This window comes from Pediculus humanus, genomic scaffold (genome assembly GCF_000006295.1).
Source record: "Pediculus humanus corporis 1103172107500 genomic scaffold, whole genome shotgun sequence".
Lineage (NCBI taxonomy): Eukaryota > Metazoa > Arthropoda > Insecta > Psocodea > Pediculidae > Pediculus > Pediculus humanus.
The window spans coordinates 509,558-532,716 of record NW_002987116.1 but is presented as its reverse complement, the minus strand read 5'-3'; the positions used below and the strand labels follow the sequence as shown (position 1 = coordinate 532,716).

The window sequence follows — 23,159 nt, the reverse complement described above, 5'->3', positions numbered from 1 at the left end:
TTTATTAAAAATTTTATTTGTTCGAATTTAAATTTTTTTTTTTTTTTTAAATTACAATATTCTTTTCAAACGTTGGCTAATGATCGCGTTTCTTTATTATTATTTTTTTTTTTAATCATTATTTGAATATTTACGCACAAATTTTATTATAAATTATAATTGTCAAATGATCACTTGTAATTAATTAATTTTAATAAATTAAAAATTTTTATTGCGAATAGTTTTTTTATATTTAAAAATTAAATAGGTATTTTAGTTAAAATGCAATTATGTATTGTAACGCACTTAACAATAAATAATTTCAAAATGGCCGGAGCGTTAGTTAATCAAAATACAGTTTATTTTTGTCGTAAATTTAAAACAATTACTATTAGTTTGTTTTAAAATAATAACCGTGGTCATTTTAAATAGTTGTATAACATAAACTTTAAATTTTTTTTAAACAAACGGTAAAAATGTAATTGTTTTATTGAAAACATTCGCAACATTCTTTGTTTAAAAGAAAAATGGAGTGGTGAGTTTAGATGTAAATTAAATTCTTTTATTAGTTCTTTGTATTAATTGTTGTGCTTTATCGTTTTATTATAAATTTTCTTAACGTCTGTAAATAATACGTAATGTGTATTTTTTTAACGGCCTTTATGTTATTTTTCTTTACTAAACTATGTTTTTTTTTTTTTTTTTTTTCACTTTGTTTTTTTCAAAAACCCGCGAAAAAAGAAAAGTTATTATCCTTTTTACTCTATCAATTATTATTTGATGTTCATCAACATTTTATTTAACGTAAAATTAACAAAAAATTTTTTTATATTAACAATTTATCTATGTGTAGTTTATTTACCAAATTAATTATTTGTATTTGGTTACAGTTTCTCTTCAGTGATGACTGATACTTAAGCAGAGAATGTCTGGTTCTACTAAAAAGTGGGTGTTTGCTTTTTTAATCAAAATTATCTATAATCATTCCCTCACTCTCTTTCTTATAAACTTTTATTTTTTATCGTTTTAGTTTATTCGAGTCGATGACTCGCAGAAGGGTTTCTTGTCCACAAGTTACCCAGCAGCTATGGGATGCCATTAAAAATATAAGGGGCCAAAGGCAAGTTCCTACAGCTGAAAGAATTCAAAAATTTATGCTTAAGGAATTTGGTGTTAGTGAAGAAGAAGTCACCAGGCAGTTAAACCATTGTGTTAGAGATGGCTTAATTGAGATAACAAAGAGAACTATAAGTAAAGGGAATTATATAGGTTCGGAACAAGAAGGTTACAAATTGCCTTTACTCAGTGTAAATATTTAATATGTCTTAGCAAGTGATCGAATATTATTTTAAAGTAAATCATATTTTTTAAATTATTAACCATTTGATTTTGCAGTTGAAGCCAGATGATTTTGATTGGTATTGTTTTGACTGTCATAGAGCTGGAGATGTAATATGCTGTTCCAGACCTAACTGCCTTAGAGTTTATCATCTTGCTTGCATTTCATCAACTGATCTTCCTGAGGGAGCTTTTGTATGCCATGTTTGTAAGGTAATTAAAAACTATGAATCGTCTACATGTGTCTTTGTCTTTTAGTCGTGTTTTCATAAATTTTAATAAAATTTTTTTTTTAGATGTGCGAAGTAACTCCAGATAAATTTCAAATGAAAAAATCAAAATTAAACAGACTGTTGGGTTATACACTTCAAAAATTAAAATCAAAATATCCACTTACATTAAAAGATCAAAGGCTTCCACCTCCGAATAAAAATGTTTTAGTTTCCGATAGGCTGGCTCAGGTAATTATAATATGATGCTGAGGTTAGAATAAAATTACAAAATTATTTTTTATTATTTACATCTTATAATTTTTTAGGTCTTGACTCCCCCTACAATTCCTGCCCCGGATGAAAATGAAGCATGGAGAACCCAATTACTCATTGCTAGAGATATGAATCTCACTCTTATGGAAGACAAAATCGACCAACACAGATACAAACTCTTGGAAGAGTTTCATGTAGATGCACTTAATATTGTTCACAATATGGTCATTTATAATGGAGGTAATTGAAATTAATTTTGTTTTGTGTTTAAAAACATCTGATACTAAAAATAATGAATTGATTGTTTAAAGTCGACAGTGCTGTTGCTGATATTGCAAGGCAAATGCTTAGAGACTGCATTCAAGACTTGCAGGAAATAAAGCAATGTGTGGATTGTTATAAGCAAAGCCACGGGGATAAAAAAAAATTATGGTTTTGCAAGCCATGTAGAAAGCCACACGAATTAGTTTATGCAAAACAATTTGGATTTCCTTATTGGCCTGCAAAAGTAAGTTTTGAATTATTCACTATTGAAAAGTACTTTAAAATCATTAAAGGAAAATAATACACATTTATTTTTTATTAGGTAATCAAAGTCGAAGACGATCAATATGATGTTCGGTTTTTCGGTGCCCAACATTTGAGAGCCATGATTCCAAAAGCTCATATTAGACCCATTTCAGTCAACATTCACACGCTTCAAGGAAAAAGATCATCAGCTTGGAACAAAGCTTGCGAAGAATTGAAAAGACATCAAGAACTTCTTGAAAAAGCTAGGATAGCCACAAACAACTTTACGAAATTTGTAGAATCGAGTTCGAGTTCCGAGTACGAAAGCATCGACACAGAGCAAGAAAGACAAATAGAAAAAGAAAATCGGATTAAAAAGCAAAAAGCCATAATGGAAAAACACAACGCCATGTTAATGAAACAAAAAGTCAAAAGAAGATCGAGCTCTAGCGTAATATCGACGCCGAAAGTGACGGAAACGTCTGTCGTAAAAAAAAAAAGGGGAAGACCGATGAAGGGAAGTAGTAGTGAGATTATGAATAGTTCAGGTTCCATCAAGTCTAAAAAGGGAAGGAAAAAAAAAGAGGTGTATGACTTTAGTAGTGATTCGTTAGATAGTTTTACTTTTAATAACAGTTCAAAAAATGAAAATTTGCCAAAAAAAAATACGGATGAGATTTTCGACGAGTTATTAAAATCGGGAGTGGATAAACCCAAAGGATCTAATAAATCAGACTCGGCAAAAGATGGTGAGTCAAACTCATTTGTATTTTTATGAAGTTAATTTTTCTAAAAAAAATTCAATAATTATTTTTATTTTAGATATTTCCAAAGAGGAATCGGCAGATTTGAAAATGAAAAAATGGTTAAATATGAGCTCCGAGGACGGTGGCAAACTTTCGAAATTTCTTAAAACCAACAAAAGTACGGGTAAAAAAAACAGTAAAAAAATAACGGAAAGTTCGGATTCATCAGACGACGAATCAAATAAAAAAAAAATGACAAAGAAAAAGAAAAACAAATGTGAAACATTCGATTCATCGACCGTTAGTTCAAATGATAATTTCGAAACGAAAAAAAAATCATCGAACACGTCTAAAACGAGCAGCAGCAACAGCAATGGCAACACTTTATTTAGTTTGAAAGAATCAAATCAAAATTTGTCGTTTGAAAAAATTGCGAGGAGTAATCAGGAAAATCTTAAAGACAGGAATTCAGAAAATGGTAGGAAAACTTCAAAAAAAATTGTTCAGAAAATTTATACATCGAGTTCGGAAGCAGACGACGAATCGGATTTTAGTTCGAAGGAAGAATCGGGTGAGTAAAAATAGGATTATGTCAGTTTGATTTTATTTTATGTAAATTGATCGGAAACGGAAAATTTTTTTCTTGTTTTATTTTCAGACTCGGATTTCGTATTAAACTCGCCTAAAAAAAAATTCAAAACGGGAATAAATAAAAAGATCTCATCAAAATTGAACATGAAAAATGTCGAAAAGGATAATTCGAAAGATGACAAAGACAAATTTAATTGTAAAAAATCTGATACCGTCGTTGAATCCGACGGCACGTCAGATAGCATTTCGGAAAATGCGAGCATGGGGGAAACGAGTAAAAAAATAAAAAATTCGCTAAACTCCGGGAAAACTTCCAAACTGAAAGCAAACGGGTCGGAAAAAAAGACGACGCCTGAATCAAAAAGAAACGATGGAGATTATACGGATGACTCGGATGACGATGATAAATCAAAGGATAATTTAATAAAAAATAATATGAAAAAGACTGTCCTACCTACAAACAAACCCGAAACGAAAATTAAACTCTCGTTGGATCGTAACCAGAAAAATAAAAATCATATGAAATTAAAAATAGTCAACGTGAGTTCGGATTCCGACATGGCTTCCGCCAAAGATACCCGACACGGGAAATCGAAAGAGGCTTCCGATAGCAACGATATTGAAAGTTCGGCGAGAGAAAAAAAACAATTTACTAGAAGCACGTCGAAGAAAGAAACGTCGACGAGTCCGGAAAACGATTTTAAAGTTAGTACAAAGGGGAAAAATAAAGACGGCGGAAAAATCGGACAGAGAGCGAGTCAAAGAGTCATGAATAAAAGTGGTAAGGATGCATTCGACGACGATGACGAAGAGAAATTTGGAAAAGACAAGGGAAATGTGAAAAATTCGAGCGGAAGCAAAGCGGAAAAGGAATGCTGCAATAATAGTTCGGATTCGGAAGAGCCTCTATCTCGTAAAATGGAAAACAAAACGGAAGAAATGGCGGAAATGAGAGAAATGTTTAAAAAATACATTTCGAAATTGGATATCAACGACGAACAATTGAAAAAGGAACAGAGTAAAAATAAAAAAAAAAGTTACGAAAGTTCGGATTCGGAGGATCAGCACCGGAAAAGGGGCGAATTGAAACAAGAAACGGAATCCGAGTCGGAATTGGATAAAAAATTGAAAAAAAGTACGAAAAAATCAAAAACGGAATCGCTCGAGGAAAAAGTACAAAAAATAAAAAAGCAAAAAAATATTGTCGACGATAAAAAGGTTAAAAATAAAAAGGCGGAGGACAAGGAAGAGTTGAAGGAAAAAGAGGAAACGATCGTGTCGAGTTCGTCGCAGGAACCGATAACGCGATCCGTTTCCGTTCAAACGAGTCGAGCGGAAGTGACCGCGGAAGAATCTCAAGAATTGGTACAAAAAGCGGAAAGGATCGCGGAATTGGAAAAAGAATTGCAGGTTCAATTGAACGCGAGCAAAATGCTCGAAGTCGAATTGAACAAGACGAGAGTGATTTTGGAAAGGATGAGGAGCGATCACGAGGATGAATTGTCCGAGATAAACAACAAACACGTCATGAATATATCGGAAATAAAAAAGAAACAATGGGTGAGTGAGTGATGACGTAAACTCAATTTATTATTATCATTATCATTTATTAATTTTTTTTTTTTTACCCCCCTCCCCCTTCCTTCACTTGTAGTGTTACAACTGTGAGACTGAAGCAATATACCACTGCTGTTGGAATACTGCTTACTGCAGCGTCGAATGTCAGCAAGCACATTGGCAATCCGAACATAAAAGAGTTTGCAGGAGGAAAAGATAAAATGTTTTTAACGGTAAATAGTTTTCCAAAAAAAGGAAAAAGGAAAATCCTTAAATTATTTTAAATGAGGAGCTACTAACCAGTTTTGTTGTTGTTTATTGATTTTAGGACCAGGCAATACCACCCATTTACAATTTTTTATCAGTATTCGAAAAAAGAATTTTTACTTTCAAAAGGGATGATGGTAGTGAAGCGGTAGCGGTAGCGGTAGTGGTAGTAATAATAATAATAATAATAACAACAGCAATAATTGAAGTGGCGACGGGGGAACTCGTGGGTTTCTTCGATCCTATAACGGATGTCGACGTATTTGTTCCTCGAACTTCATCTTGCAACAACCGGTTTTCTTTTGCACGAGATTACAAAGGATCCATGATGATGATGATGATGATGATGATGATAATGCAGAATGGCTGTCGGTTAATTAGGATGAGGAAACAGGATACGACAGGAGATGTTAAAATAATTTATAACACCGTCGCATCTTTGTTTTTTTTTTTTTTTTTCCGACGGGTCGACGGTTCGTTATATTTTGTTTTGCCATTATCATTATTATCATTATCATCATCATTATTATTATTATTACTACTATTATTTCGATTAATCGAAAATGTAATGTAATGTCAAAATGAAATTTAAAAGCAATTTTACTTATTGCATAAATCGGTGCAATATTATTAGTTATTATTAATATTTGTTTTTAATTAATGAAATTGATTTTATTTTATTATTATTATTATTATTATTATTATTATTTTAATCGTGACTAACTGACACACACACACACACACACATACATACACAGAAAGAGAGAGAGAGAGAGAGAGAGATATTTACACACAATCCATGTGATTTTTCTTTTTGTTTGTTTAATGAATGTTTAAAAAAGTGAATGAAAGAGGAAGAGAAAAGAAAAAGGGGGAGGGGTGGGGGTGGGGAGGGGAAAGGGATATTATTAAATAATGCGTAATCAAGTAAAATTAATATTTTATTAGAAAATAATAATAATAATAAAATATATATATATGTGTGTATATATTTTAAATACGCGATAATTATTAAAATGTTTACGTCATGAATGGTAGTAGTGGTAGTGGTAGCAGTAGTAGTAGTAGTAGTGGCAGTAATCGTTCGAATACGGTTTTTGTTTGTTTGTTTGTTCTTATTTTCTTTTCTCTTGTTTGTTTGTTTGTTTGTTACTTCCAAAAAAAAAATTATATTTATATTAGCTTTAAATGTTTGTCGTATCTAAATTTAATTTTCGGTCACAAATCGTATGAAATGTGATAAACGAAGGAACAAACAAATAAAAATTTATTTATTTTCCCACACACATATTAAATATTTATTATATATATATATATATTTATTAAAAAAATATTATTATTATTATTATTATCATTTGATACGTGAATGTGAAATTATTATTATTATTATTATTACGATTTAATCGACTGAAATTTCTTTTTTTTTTGGCATTTCGAATAATTTTATCCGTGTAAATAATTAATTAATTAAAATATTTCAATCAGAATCATGAAATTTTTAATTTAAATATATCGCATGTTAATAAGTTTTATCAAATCAATGTTAATAATTATTTTAATAATGTAATCGTTTTTTTCTGTTCTTATTATTATCATTATTATTTTTGTTGGTAAACAAAAAAAGAAGAAATTAATTTTAATTCAAATTAATTGTAATTAGTTTTAAGTATATGTATGTGTTTTAATAAATGTGATCAATTTTTAATTTTCAATCGATGATCAATCAATAGGGGGGAGGGGAAGGGGGGGGAAAAAGCAATAAGATCAATTAATAATATTAATATTAAAATTTTTTATTTAAGAATCTGGTACTATTTCAACATTTCAATCGATAAATAATAATAATAATTTATGTTATTCATTTCGAGGGGGGGTGAGAAAATGTGTAGTAGTGATAATCAATAGTTAGTCATTATTATCCCAATTATTTATTGTTTTGTACATAATTTTAATGTTTTATTTAGCTCTCTTTTATTTGTAAAAAATAATAATAATAAAGTAAAATAAAATAATTTTGAAATATTTATACAAAATTACAAATAAAAAAACTTGTTTATTCATTATTATTTTCAATTTATTTAATTTTTTTACTTTCTTGTAAGGCATATATTAAAGCCTCTGTCTGTTTAATAAATAAAAAATACATAAAAATTTTACATTATACAGATAAAAACACTCATACAGATTTATTATTAATTATTTTTTTTAATGACACATAATCGAATTTAAAATTTGACTTGGAAAATGTAATTTTAATTACGAATGAATTTTGTCATATGAAATAGTTCATCCGGGAACATGAGCGATTGTTTTTTCCGAATAAAGAGCTTCTTTTGCTACTTGTTTAACTACAGCTTCAACTTTATCTTTAAAAAAAAAAGGGAATTTGTTAAGTGAAATTTACAAATAAAACAATTTATTAATTAAAATAAAATTAATATTATAATAATAATAATTACCAGATTCTTCTGTGACTTTTTCAAAAAGTGCATTATTACTAACTGATTTATTTCCGTTAAGAAATTTGATTTCTTCATCGTTTAAATTTTCATTTAATTGTTTTAATGCTGTTAAAAATTCTTTCTGTAAATCGATAAAAATATCATATTATTTTTTGGTATGTAATAATATTTATGCATAATCGAAGATTGGTCATATTTACTTTGCATTTGTTAAACTGTTGTTCACTTATTTGTCCTAATTTAAAGTCTCTTTCTATTTCGAAAAGTCTTTGTCTCAATTGTTTCGGTTCTCTTCTACTAAACATTCTAATAACTTCAGGAGTACTAAATGCTTCACTTATAGCAGCTTGTGTCGCCTGAAATAAATTACATTATTAAATCATTTTTTTTTTTCTAATTTTAAGCAAATATAAAATGAAAAATGAATGCTTACAAGTTGCATTAACCCTAACTGGTCGACTAATGTCATATTTCCCGATATCATTTTAGACAACCTTTCGTTAAATTCTTTCAATTGTTCGAGTGTTTCTTCTTTTATATCGTTATATTCACTTTGATCCATTTCATTTTTAACTTCTTCAATATCAGCAAGTTGTTGAATTAATCTTTCTAATTGACTTTCTAAATTTTCTCTTAATTTTTTAGTTTCTTCCTGTCCCCGGGATCCCATTACTAAAATTTTATTTAAAAAATAATATTATATGTATGTATTTATTATAATACGTTGTAAAAATTTGGGGTTTTCCACAATAATTTAGTAATGAATTATAATCTTGTTAAATTTTTTAAATTGATTGACTACTACAACCACCACCACCACCGCCTTTTAAAAATTACTCAAAAAATTTTAATGGAGAAAATGGTGGTTAGAAGTTAAGATTAAAATATTTTATTTTAAGATCAAGGTTATGATGGAATAAATAGCTTGTTAATTTATTGAGAAGATGATAATTATTACAATGATGTAAGTCTTAATTTTTTTCTATCAAAAAAAAAACCTTATCAGGGTAGATTTTGTCAAATATTATTCGATTAAAAAAAACGTGAAAGCGCCAAAACTTATAACTTAAACTTCATACATGTATGTAGAAATTAAAATAAAAAAAAAAAGTTTTTTTGAATTCTGAACAATTTTAAATACAATTAAGAGTATTTCTTTTAATAATGTTATGCAGTAATGTACAAAATATCATCTTTTCTCAATTATTTTCAAAAGTAATCAAAACCTTAAGAAATTACTAAAATTTTAGTCCTTATACTCTTTGAAAGTAATAATATTATATAAAATTGAAACAAAATGATTGTGTGTTGTTATTAATACTTTAATTTTAACAAAAAAAAAAAAGGCTTAAAATGATACAATAATAATAAAATATTAAATATGTATGTAAAAATACTTAAAATAAAAATTAAAAAAAAAAAAAAACCTTGCTTAAGAAAAGAAATAGTCAACTCATATGTTTGTTTTTTTATATATATATATAAAAATTTTTGAGGAAAAAAACCGCAATGTTGATATAAGTGATAATATTTAAATTAAAGACCTGCTTTTTTACATTTTTTAATTGGCTTTTAACATTTATTATTTATTGTGAGTGACAGTCATAAATTTGTACAAAAAAAATTACATTGTTATTAAGGAAGGATTACAAGATTAATACATATAAATTATGTATTTATTTTAATTATTAACAATAGAAATAAATAATGGTAAATATAAAATTTATTAATTTTTTTTTTTTTAAATAATTATTTTTTTAGTGTTTAATATTATAATTAAAATTTAAATTAAAAAAAAAAAAAAAAAAAAAAAAAGGGAGAATCTCATAATTATATTTTTCAATTCAAATTAATTGTATAATTATGTTGGCAATTAAACATGTACCGACGACGCCCTCCCCCTACGACGGACGTTTTTGTAACTAAAATATAAGTTTTTTTTTTTTTTTTTTTTGCAAAATGGATGCCATTGAAAATCTGTTGCGATGAATTGGTCGGGTATTTTTTTTTTTTAAATATATATATAAATTTTATTTTTTCATTACACAAGTGATAATTTGGTGAATTTTTCGAATAATAATTATTCGTTTTTATGAATAAAACGCGATTTTATTTATAATATTAATTTACTTCTTTCTTTTTTTTTTTTTTTTGTTAATCCATTTGCGGAGTCTTTTTTTTTTTTTTTTTTTATAAAAACGTGTAAATAGAGTGCCTTTATCTGAAGGTTTGCCGAACGGTCGAATTTTTTTTTTTTTTTTTTTTCAAGTCCTACTTTCTAGTAAATTCTAATTAAATAAGTGTGCGTGCGTTTAAACGTAATGTAATAATAATAATAATTTAAATAAAATAAATTTATTATAATTAGTTTTAGGTTAAAGTGCAATCGAATAAATAATATATAAATTCAGTGCGTGAAGATTGTGTGTGTTGTTGATTGTTTTTTGTTAATTTTTTTGTTTTTTAAAGATTTAAATAGGTTTGTATTTTAAGTTCTCTTTGTTCAATTTGAACCGCCATTTTAACTTTTTTTTTTTTTTTACAAAAATGAAGTTTTCGGGGTGATTTGCCTTATTCTTTTTTTTTTTTGTTTCGTCACTCGAATATTTTTTTTAAATTTACTCATTCATTTTTTTATTTATTTATATTATGTAAATTTTTATTTAATATTAATTTCGAGATAGATGCGTGATTGATTGAATTTTTCACATTTTCGATTTCATGAGTGTGCTATGTAATGTCCTTTTTTCTTTTCTTTTAATCAATATTTTTCAATATTCTTATAATGATTAAATTGTTTTTTATTTATTTCTAATGTCGTGTATATTTTTATATTAGCTGTCACATTATTTTTAATTGATTATTTTTCAAACATATTGCAACTATTCACATGGTTAGGTGAATCGTCCTTGACCCTTATTAAAACAGCTGGTTTTGTTAGGATAGTTAACAATAGAGTAATTTATATTTTTACAAATTTTCATTTAAAAAAAAAAAAAAAAAATTTATTATTATTATTTTTCTTTAAGGTTTTAGTATAAATTTAAAAATATAATTTATATTTTGTACGTAAAACAATTAATTTTTAATATTATTATTATTATTATTCTAAGTTTTATATGATGTCTTGGTAATGGAATGAACAATATTTTTTTTTTTTTTTTGTTTATATTGTAAAAACTTAATTTAATTGATAATATACTATATATATATATATGAAGTAATATGAGAAAAAATTGTATTGTGTAATATTTAACGATAAGTTTTACTTTTTTATATGTACTATTTGTCATTTAACAAAATACGATTTATACAATTATCGACTCATTGCATTTGTTTTTTTTTTTTTTTTGTGGTGTTTGAAAAATAAATAAATAAATAAATAAATAAAATTTCAATCATTCTCAATTTATTTAATAATTTTATTACATATAAATTAGAAATTAATTTTTAGTAAAAAAAAAAAAATTTAGTAGTTTAATTTTATTAAATCGATAATTTATTAGTCTATGAATATATTGTTTAAATAATTATTATTTTTATGGTTCATAATTTGTATTATATATATATATATATATATATATATAAATAGACTAAAATAAATATATATTAAATAAATTTTTATTTATTACAATAATAATAATATTTTTATTTTTGATCAAAAAACCACCCCTAAAGTTCCAAATAATTTTTATTTGGTTTTTTTTTTTTTTTTTTTTTTTATTATATCGTTTCCTTATGATAAAATAAAACTTGCAAAAATTTATTATTAATTAGTATATTAAATTTGACAAAAATTAATAATAATAATAATAATAAATGTTTCATTTTAATTAAATTTTATATATTTTATTGTTTAAATATTATATATATATATACGAATGATAATGAATTTTACTTTCAATGTATTCGCTAACAAAATGTGTGTGTCTTGTTATTTGCTATCGTTCAATGAATTTTACCAAAAGGAAAAACAAGAAAGGAAAAAAGAAAATCTTATGAATTTTTAATATTTTATTAATATATTATAATAATGTTATAACAAAAAAAAAAAAAAACTGTGTGTAAAAAAACAACACACAGAAATCATTAAAAGTTGAAAAAGAGGTTTTATTGTTTGTTTGTCGAGTAATGAAAATAATTTTTTTTTTTATTATTACTAGCACCATTTAGTTTTAAATGTCAATCGATTTTAATATTTAAATCGTAAATTGTTTTGTATTATTCGGTTATTCGTTAGTAACATGATATTACATTATGTATTTTTTTTTTTTTTTTTTTTTAATATATAAACATATTGCTTTGAAATTGCTTTCACTTCGATCGTAAGTTTTTTACGTAAAAAAAAAAAAAATTACCTGGATTGACGTCATAAAAACAATTTAATAAAAACTTGATTTTTGTTTTGAAACCTTCATTTTTTATTATTATTTTTTTTTTTTCAGTCTTAAAAAATTTTTTAATATGATTATTACAATATTTAAATAATTTTTATTTCGTCGATAATATTATTTTTATTTTATTTTATTTAATTAATTAATTTTTTTTAATTAAGGTACGTTTGTAATAATTTTATTAAAAAAATTATTAGATTGAATGGAGGAAAGGAAAGGAAACTGTATGCGACCTTGGGGCTATTTATTAATCGATTAATAATTTTTTTAAAATATATATTAACATTATTTATTTTTTATGTTTCAGCTTACGGAAAATAATATAGTCGTTGATACGGGAAAAACAAAAAAAAAAAAAAAAGTTAAAGTATTAGGAAAGATTTTAAAAAAAAATTTAATGACTTAATGGAAAAAAATAACGATAATGTAACAAATAATTCCAATTATGACGATGCATCTGAAAAAGCGACCAACATATTGGAAAATTTACAACCGAACAATAAAAAAAATGCAGTCGGGGGAGATGATAATAAAAAAGAAGAAGAAGAGAAAACATTATCGGAAGAAGAAGAAGATGATCAATTTTCCGAAGATTTATACACGGCCATCAATTACAACACAATCAATTCTTTAGTGGCATTAAAAGAAATATTGGGAACGGGTGATACTGAAAACATTGGCGATAGTTCGTGGTTTCAGTATCATTTTTTACAACACGTTAATCGTTTGCCGAGTAGATCAAATTATCCAAGTGCATGGTCACCGTGGGAGGGTAACAGACGAAGATTGTCCGAGTGTAAAGAAGAAGACGAAGATGCGGAGGACAAAGAGGAAGAGAAGAAAAAAACGGAGGGAAACGATTCGGAAAATGTCGAAACAAAAATCGATAGTAAAATTTCGACCATAAGTCCGACGCCTCCTCAGACGCCGAAAACTCCCCCTTCTACGACTCCCAAGACACCGTCGACACCATCTTCAAGACCAACAACTCCTACTGGTTTTACAGCACCATTGAGACGTAGATTTGCCAGTGTTGGAAACGTTGGAAGAGAATCGCCAGGTTATTTTTATTTATTTATTGTTTTCATTTTGGGAAACGCGCGAGTGTTTGTTGGAAACCTTAAAAACAAATAAAACTTTCACGTGTAAAATTTTTGTTTTCAGGTACTTTAGTATCGAGTTTACCACAATACGGATCCATGGAACCGGTCGGTAATTGGTATTCTACGAGTCGAACCTCTCCATTGCCTTCTCCACATTTAGACAAAAGGTTTTTCGATTGTTCCCTTATAGAAATGAAAAGTCAAGCATCATCATCATCGACTCTCGATTACGATTCAATGGACGAAGTTTGGGTTAAAAGAAATGATGTTAATTTCACACCAGAAACAGTACGCCGAAAACAGGTACCTACCTATCTACCTACCTACTTATTTTTTACTACCGCATTAACAAAAAAAAAAAAATTAAAAAAAATCAACAACATGGCCGTTGTTTGTCATTTCGTACGAAAAGCAAAAAAAAAATTCTATTATTATTATTATTATTTTTTTTTTTTGTTAATGTGAAATTTTTACGGGTTGTGTTGTTTGTTTATCGAAAAGGACAAGATTTTCATTTGGTTCGTTCGATTTCGAAATTTTTTTTTTTTTTTTTTTAAATTTAAATTGTTGCCAACCTCAAAAATGGTGTAGTCGATAAAATCTATCTTTGGGAATTGGAGTGAAAATGAGAGGATTTGTCAAAACCAAAAATTTTAAAAATTTCCCGCGGAAAACAATGTAAAAATTTCCAGGCACATTTATTTATTTAAATGGGTTAATGATTTTTAGCAAAACGTGAGTGTGTGTAAAAGTGTGCGTGTGCGTGTGGTATATCACTTGCTCAAGGAAATTGAGATGATGAGAAGGTCACATAACAGATAAATTATTTTTATATTTGCTTTTGAGAGAGAAATTAATTAAAGCTTCTTTTCTGTCCTCATTTGAGTTTTGTTTTTTTTAAATTGTTTACTATTTATCACGTCTCTCTCTCTCTCTCTCTCTCTCTCTCTCTCTCTCTCTCTCTCTTTACTACAGTTTTTTAAAATCCAAAGACTTACGACATGTTTTTTTTTTTAACTAATTTTTTTTTTACTTTCTCATAAGTCGAAAATTTTTACTACGTTTCGAATTTTTTTTTTTTTCTCACTATTTTTGAAAAATGAAATTGTGAATCGGAAAATTCCACAGTTTTCGCAGGTTTATTTAATTTTCTTTTTGAACCAAAAAAAACCAAAAAGTGAAAAATGTTGAAGAGTTTTCCTTATTTCCAGGTATTTGTTTTAAAACGTTTTTTGCACGATTTGAAAAAATGTTTCTAATTAAAACATTCCCCCCCCTTTTTTTTTTAATTAAAAACATTGAAAAAATAATAATAATAATAATTGGCAGTTTTTTTTTTTTTTTTGTTCTAATTAAAATTTGAATCGAATTACAATTTAAATTTTTTCAATGTAAAATTAAAAATAACGAAAATATCTTGTAACTGTTCGTTCGTTCGTTTGTTTGTTTGTTTGTTTGTTTGTTTGCTGCGAAAAGGGATTTCGTGTTTAAAATATTTTCAGGTTCAGGTTCCAACCGGCTTAATAAAATTTTTAGCGTTATAATATTACCGTTTTTGTGAAGTTTAGCTTTAACTGTGTATAAAATATTTTTTGTTTTTTTTTTGTTTTCAAGTTCGACATTTTATTTAATAATAATTTTAAAAAGTTTGTTTGTTCGTTCGTGGAGTTTAACAAAGTTTGTGTTAAAACAAAAAAAAAAATTTTTTTTTAATATTTTTTTCATTTTCGAATGTGTGGAATAAACAATTTATTAGCAGAATTAGTAATTCGAAACTCGTGCCTACGTTAACAAAAAAAAATAACCCCACCGAGTCAAAATTAAAAAAAAAAAAAAAAAAAAAAAAAATCTGTCGATTTGAAAAATTTAAAAAAAAAAAAAAGTGGTATTATTATTATTATCATCATATGTTGTGAAAGGGAAAATAAACATTCCATCGTGGATTAATTAATTATGTTCAGATTTATTAAATTCTCTTATTGATGTTGTTGTTGTTGTTGTCGTTGTTGTCGTGAATGAAAGAATAGTAGTAGTAGTAGAAAAAAAAAAAATCGTTAAACATTTTTGTGTTTTATGTACGTGTATCTTATCATTTAATTAGTCAGGTACATATCAGGATTTTTTGGTATATACCTTCCTTCCTCGAATTAAATAAATAATTAATCCCACGGTGAGTAAATTTGTCAAATTTTTAAAAATTTTCCTATAAAATTTTCTTTTATTGTCTTTAAAAAAAAAAAAAAAAAAAAAAAAAGGAAAATTTAAATTCATATTAAATGTCGCGGTGTTGCACGTTTTACAAAAAAAAAAAAAGAAAGAAAAAAAGAAAAATTAAATTAAAATTTTCCATTGTTTGTTATTTGCAAGTCGAAGGAAAAATCGGTGGAAAAAAATAGTAATGATAATAATAATAATAACTTTTAAATTAAAGACGTGAATAACTTGAGAATTACATATGTATGAAAACGTTATAAATTTTGATTGTCGGAAAAAAGGAAAAAGGAAAATGGAAAAATTTTTGTGAATGAATTAAAGAGAAAAGTTTTTTTTTTTTATTTATTTGGAAAAAGGTTGTTTAATTTTTTTGAAATAATTTTAATTTAATTTAATTAATTTTTTTTTTTTGTTTTTTTTTTTTAAATTTTCAAGAAAGAACTCGGATCTCAACCTTTGCCTGTGATTGCTGTCGAGGATCATATGACCCCAGGAGCAGAAACTCAAATGAGACCCAGAGCGGGTACGTGGTCTATGCCATCACGTTCAAGAAGGCAAAAAACAACATCGACATCTTCACAACCGGATAGTAATTCTAGTTCTGGAAGAGTAACGCCGACACCTAGTACCGGTACTTATCAAATAAAATAAATAAATAATTTAAAGCGGATAAAACAGGAGCGAATTAAGTCATTACTCAATTTTTTTTTTTTTTTGTTAGTTTTTTCACATAAAAGTATCGCGTTAATTCTTAACAATAATGGTATTTAATACTTTTTTAATTGATACCCGAGTAGCAGGTGTATAAGAAAGGTATTAAATTATATTTTATTTCGCGAAATATTCATTTAATAAGAAAAGAAATAGAAAAAAATTTAACAAATGTCAATAAATTGTGATATTTAATAAGTTTGCTTAAAAATTTAAATTTATTTTTTTTGTATTTATTTTACAGGACGTAGAAAATCAGGGGATGACATATTAACAAACGTGTCGCCATCTCGTAAAGCTCAAACAATATTTGACGCATTTAGACCCCGTTCAAAATCCGATGCATCGAAAAATAAAAAACCGAGCAATATAATAAGTCAAATGAAAAACGCCATGCACGTAAGTTTATGTTAATTCCTATTTTAAAAAAAAATAATAATAATAATAATTTTAAGCCTTGAATACGTTTGATCTTTTGTTTTCATTGAACTCTCTCTGACCACACAGGAAAATTGGTATACAAACTTTTGTTGTTGTTGTTGTTGTTTTAATTCGAATGCAAAAAATAATAATAATAATAATAATAATAAAAGCAAATTTTTTTTCAGTGTCTTTATCGATTCGTATTAAATAAGTTTTAATCGCGTTTCTTTTTACATTTTATTTATTATTATTATCGTCATCATCGAATAGTTTATTACGTTTAAAACGGTTGTTCGTTGTCGCGAAAATTTTTTTTTTTTTACGCGGAGAAAAAAAAATTGTAAAACTGTTAAATCACATTAATGTGTGGTTTACTGATAACAGAAACAAAAAAAAAAAAAATGTCATAATCGAAACATAAATTATTGATTAATAATCGATAAAAAACTAGTTGGATTCGATTAATCTTTCGGTTTTTTTTTTTAAAAAAAATTTTAAAGCGGTTTTTATATTAATAATAATAACAACAACAACAACAACAACAACAACGTTACTTAATGTTTTGATATTTAAATTTAAAAAAAAGATGAACGTTTACTATTTAAACGGTTTGTTTGTTTGTTTGTTTGTTTGTTTTTCTCGTTCGAATTAAATTTTGAATAAAAAGTAGTTTTGTAGTTGTAATTAATAATAAATTTTATATCGTTTTTAGTTATTTAAAGGTTTGTGAAAAGGTTACGAAAAGGTTTGTTTGTTTGTTTTTTTTTTTTCGGGTTATAATAATCGGTACCGATCTTTCACGGGTATGATTTTGTCGCGTGACATTGATTGAAAAAAGTGAAAAATTTAGATCAAGTACTCATAAAAAAAAAAAAAAAAAAAAATTAGAAAAACTAGTTTTTGTTTGTTTTATAAAAAAAAAATGATTGTTGTGTTTTTAAAGTGTTTTGTTTGAGTAACAAACAAACAACACACAAAAAAGTACAAAAAGGCTTAAAGTTATGAATTAATTTATTATTATTATTATTAATTTTTTAAAATTAGTTTTTAGTCGGACACGTGTACAATCGAACGGATATTTTAGTTTTAGTTTTTTTTTTACGTTTCGATATCGGCCGTGAAAAAGGGAAATTTTTTTTGTAATGATGGAAAATTTTCCCGTAAATGAACGAGTAGGAAAAAAACCTTTTAAAGCTCGCAATTGTTTGTTTGAGCAAAAGAAATTTTAGCTCTAATAAAAAATGGAGAAAAATAAAATTTTTTTTCTTTTTTTTTTTTTATCTAGAGAGCATCGGGATCATCTCAATCATCTCAGAGTAGAAGTTCATCGATTGATGGATCATCCGAAGAAAGGGAAAAGGATAAACACCACCACCACCACCCCCACCACTCGAACAGATCTCGTGCCGGATCGGAAGTTAAAGATAGGCAAAGAAATATGGCGGATGGTGTTGGTAAAGACAAACATCATCCTCAAAGGCCTAGAGCGGGTTCCGATAGCGGTAAAGGTACCGTATCGAAAGTTATGGATTTGTTCAGGTACAGAAGTCACAGCGCAGTTTCCGCCGAGGATAAAAGAAAAGCGGTGAGTTTTCTTTTTATTGTTTTTTAACGTTCTTTGGTCGCGTGGTTAAACATTCGAAACATTTTTAAATGGGTCAATTTTTTGGTCGAATTTTTTTTTTTTTTTTTTTGCGTGGGAGTAAATTCGAAGAGTTAAAATCTCATAACCTAATTATTTACAAAAAAAAAAAAAAAAAAAAAGTTTTCTTCTCTTTGAAAACCCTGCGTCCATCGATTGTTTATTTTTGTTTTTTTTTTTTTTTTTTTTTTTTTTTACGTCTTACCCGTCGCCATGTTGTTTAATTATTTTTTCCTAATAATTTCTAATGATTTGGATTAATAAATAATTTAACGGAAATAATAATAATAATAATAATAATAATTTTTCACGCCCACACGAGCGTGAATTATTAGTAGAAAGAGAGAGAGAGAGAGAGAAAAAGTAAAAATTGCCAGTAAAAGTTTTTTTTTTTTTTTTTTAAATTTGACTGATATTCTGTTATTCTGCCAAAATGATTTATATTTTTCACTCGGACTGTTTAACGTCGTCAGTGTTTTTGTTTGTTTGTTTGTTTGTTTTGTTTGTTTTGTTTTCTGCCGTTTTACGGATAAACGTCGCATAGAAAAAAAAAAAATATTGGAAAAATTAGCTCAAAGGTTTTTTTTAAAAAAAAATTTTTGTTTGTTTAAGGCCCTGATAATAATAATAATAATAATGAATTATTATTAATCTGCCCGATAGGCAAATTATTATCATTATTATTTTCGTCTGGTGTTAATTTTCTATAATGATATCTTTTATAATTAATTAACGAATAGAACGAGTTAGAATTTGAACGACTTAATGAGTTTTTTTAAACAAATTTTTCTTGTTTTTTTTTTTTTTTGAATGGTGGTACGAGTTTTCCGAAAGTTAAAATTTAACGATGAAAATAATTGTTCGGTTATAAAAAAAAACGAGTTTTAAAAAAAAAAAAAAAATTTAAATATTACACGCGAAAATTAATTATAATAATTATAATAATTTAGTTTTTTAATGTTAATAATTATAAAAAAAAATATTTTTTTGTGTTCATTCGATTCGATTCGATTCGATTATTATAATTCGATATTCGATATATATATGATTTTATCGCAAGTAAATTTATACGAAACTAATTGCGATAATAATAATAATAATATTCGTATGATTAAATAATAAATTATGTAATAAATAATAAAAATGATTGTTTAAATTAAATTAATCAAAAAGTTTTTTTTTCGCGTTTTTTCGCGTTTTTGTCTCAATTCGGTTTGTTTATAATTTGAAATATTTTTTTTACGGAAGTAAGGAAAACATAATAATAATAATAATAATAATAATAATAATTATCATTGAAAGGTTTCGATGTGATCGTTACAAAGGTAAATTTAATTACGAATTTTTTTTTTTTTTTTTTTTTTTTTAACTTTTATTATTCGTTTCGTTTGAAAATTTTTTTTATAATTTGTTGATGGGGGTTTTTTCTAGAAAATATTTCGTATTCGAAAAGAGAATTTTTTAAACGAGGTTACTGTGAATGAAAAACCCTGAATTTTAACACTTCTGCTTAAAATGAGAGAGAGAGAGAGAGAGAGAAACATTGTGAAATCTCAATGTATTTAACGTAACTCACCCGTGAAAAATATATATATGCATGACCTTTGACACGCCGGTGGTAATATTTATATTTATTTATGTATTGCGTCGAGTTTTTATTTTCTTTTGAATGCACAAAAAAAAAAAAAATTTCCCATCGCGAACATTCGATTTGTAACCGTATTTACTTTAAATTTTTTTTTTCGTTTTGTTTTTGTTTTTTTTTTTGTTCGTGGCACCAGATGCCGTTTTTTGTTCGTGGCACCAAATTTAACAATTACGGAGTGGTGCGGATTAAAAAATATTTCAATATGTTTTCTATATCCTCCCGTCTTTTGATTGACGTTTGATCGATGACGATTTCGATTTCGATTAATCGAAAATCATTCGATACGCTTTTAACAATTGCATAATTTATAGTTATAAATAAACGTTTGTTTTTATTCGAAAATTGTTTTGTTTGTTTGTTTGTTTGTATTTTCTACATCGTTTGCCATCGTGTGTGTGTGTGTGTGTGTGTGTGTGTGTGTGAAACGCAAGAAAAATTTTATTTTATTTTACACATAATAAATAATAATAATAATAATAATAACGGTCGAAAATTTTATTAATATTAACGTTCCTAAAGAGGCGCCTCTCAGTGTTTGTTTATTATTATTATCATTAACATTTTACAAGAGGATATTAATTATTCTTTCGTGTATTCTTCTCACATGTTTAAAGGGAGAGGGAGTTTTATCGAAAGGGGTAGATAATGATTATGTTGTGAGAGGGGAAAAGATAGGAAAATTATTTATGACCACACCCACGTCCGAATTATTAACGTAGGTAATGAGACAAGGTCGTTTTACGAAAATATATAACGTTTTTATATACATAAATTAATTGTGAAAAAATTATGGTTTTGGTAGGTTCGAGTCTCATATGTGTGTGTGTGCCTATGACGTTAAAACGACGATAGTGTTGTTGATGTATTTCCGGTTATGATTTTACGCGCGTTTAAATCACTCATCGAATCATCAAATAGAAATTTAAAAAAAAAAATTATGCGAATTCGGATAATATATAATATAAAGGAAAATCTCGAAGGTGGGGAGGTGGAGGGAATGGGGAGAGGAGGGGGATAACTCAGTTCCTGTCTTGTTGTTAACTGCGTCGTCAATTTCCGCCATTTTTGTATTACTAGAGATTTTTTTTTTTTTTCGTCGCCAGTACCTTAGATCGTTTTCGCGGTTTTTTTGTTTGTTTGTTTGTTAGTCTCTCCCTCGATAAAACGAATGTTGTTTAGATTTCGGGTTTTTTTATTTATTTAGTTTTCCAAACCAAAAAAAAAAAAAGTTTCTTTATTGTTCGACAATAATAATAATATTCTTTTTTCGACGAATATATCGTTAATATAAATATTTTTATTTTATTATTTCCAAATATGGTTTATTTGTTATTTGAATTTTGTGGGGGGGGGTTTTTTTTTTTTTTTTTTTTGTTTTTCATTTTCGAAAAAATCGATAAAATCATTATTATTAAAAAAAAAATAATGACGTCACGAAAAGTTTTTTGTTGTTTGTGTATTGCAAAAAAGAATGAACCGTATTTTAATTCTTGTTTTATTTAAATTTTAAATTAATTTTTTTTTTTTTCTTCTGCTTCCCACTTTTGTTTTAGTCATCATGATGCCATAAAAAATGATTTTCTCTCTCTCTCTCTCTTATTCTCTCTTTTTCTTAGTGTTTAATACATCAGACGAAAAATCCTTTTATTAATAAAATACAATTATTATTATTATTATTAATGTGGCAAATATGTATATATATAAATTTTCGCATATGTAAATATTAAATCAAAGTAAAATTAGTTACGGTTAGGTAGGAAAACGGCCCTGAAAATGATTTTTTTTTTTTTTTTTGTTGGGGAACCTTGACATGTGAAAATCTTTGGGAAACCCTTGGTGGATATACGGTACGAAACATTATTATTCTTAGATATCGAGAGAGAGAGAGAGAGAGTGTCGAACAATATTTTCGGTTTAGTGTTTGTTCGTTTATGAAAAAGAAATAATAATAATAATAAAAAAGAAAAGACGTTCGTTTTTATTTTGTTGTCGGTTGCTGTTGTGTTGTTGTTGTTGTTGTTGTTGTTGACGTATGTTATCTTCGTATCGTATTGCGAAATTGTTTTTTTTTTTTTTTTGCGAAATATTTTTTTTTGTATTTATGTTACCGTATGTGAATTTAAACAATACGTTATTCGAAGTGGAATTTTTTCTGTATGGGGGGACGGGAGGGGAGGAGAAAAGTTAACGTGAAAAGTTTTTTTTTTATTGTGATAATTTTTGATATAATTTTGAACGCAAAAGGTTTTTTTTTTTTTAAAGTGGAAATCGTTTGATTACGTACCTAAAATAATCCCCACATGATTTATTTGAGAAAATAATAATAATAATAATAAATTTCCTTGCGAAAAAAATATGTGAATTGTTAGGAGGTCGATAAATGCGATAAGTAGGATTTTTTTTTTTTGTTGTTGACGTTTAAGGTCGTTCAGTCTTTACATTGCATATAACGAAAAAAAAAAAAAAAATGAAAATTTAAATGATATTGAAAAAAGTTTGTGAATCGGTGAAATTTCAATTTTTGTCATAAAAATATTTGCGTGTTGCGTGGGTGTTCCAAAAAAAAAGAGAAAAGAGAAAAACTTTCTTTTTGGATTCAGTTAAATTTGCAGCAACAAGTTGTTGATTAATTTAATTTAATATGAAAGTTATTAAAACGCCCATAAGTTTAACAATCTTTGTTGTTTTTTTTAACCGTGAATTAAAACGTGTTGTCTTGTCGTTATTCTAAACCAAAAAAAAATTTATCAATGACGTCAAAAGCAGAAGAAAATTTTTTTCCAATCATCAGGTGTTTAAAAAAAAAAATCCTGCTTCTCGTAGGTTTTGTTAATAGTTTCTCTCTCTCTCTCTCTCTCTCTCTCTCTCTCGAACCGCAGCAAAAAAAAAGAAACCACGTGACTATTTGGGTTTTAATAAGAAAAAAAAAATTATGCGATGGCATAAAAGTAGGAGGTATTCGAAAGGAGGCGAAAGATACTTTAGTATCAGGTGGGGTGGGGAGAAAAAAAAAATTTATTCAATTATATTTTCGAGTGCGCGTGTGCGTGTAATTACATAATGATAATAAATACCTGCAAGGTGACAGA

At 26.6% G+C, this 23,159-nt stretch overlaps 3 protein-coding genes across 3 annotated transcripts; 2 read left to right on the top strand and 1 right to left on the bottom strand.

Moving 5' to 3' along the window:
• Positions 1-1,022: 1,022 nt before the first annotated feature.
• Positions 1,023-5,426, top strand: Phum_PHUM157180 (zinc finger protein MYND domain-containing protein, putative; the record flags this gene model as incomplete). The annotated part of the gene is given in 10 exon segments (XM_002424822.1): positions 1,023-1,286; positions 1,375-1,530; positions 1,614-1,757; positions 1,769-1,778; positions 1,929-2,042; positions 2,114-2,310; positions 2,389-2,630; positions 4,195-4,430; positions 4,914-5,209; positions 5,304-5,426. 10 exon segments carry the CDS (start codon positions 1,023-1,025, stop codon positions 5,424-5,426), a joined length of 1,782 nt encoding a protein of 593 aa, XP_002424867.1.
• A 2,333-nt stretch (positions 5,427-7,759) lies between these two features.
• Positions 7,760-8,605, bottom strand: Phum_PHUM157170 (uncharacterized protein; the record flags this gene model as incomplete). Its single annotated transcript, XM_002424821.1, has 4 exons — positions 7,760-7,839; positions 7,933-8,056; positions 8,136-8,291; positions 8,369-8,605. 4 exons carry the CDS (start codon positions 8,603-8,605, stop codon positions 7,760-7,762), a joined length of 597 nt encoding a protein of 198 aa, XP_002424866.1.
• Positions 8,606-12,734: 4,129 nt separating this feature from the next.
• Phum_PHUM157160 (uncharacterized protein) lies at positions 12,735-18,392 on the top strand (the record flags this gene model as incomplete). The annotated part of the gene is made up of 5 exons (XM_002424820.1): positions 12,735-13,389; positions 13,494-13,720; positions 16,082-16,277; positions 16,617-16,756; positions 18,066-18,392. The coding sequence occupies 5 exons, from the start codon at positions 12,735-12,737 to the stop codon at positions 18,390-18,392; spliced, it is 1,545 nt and encodes a 514-aa protein (XP_002424865.1).
• Positions 18,393-23,159: the final 4,767 nt, after the last annotated feature.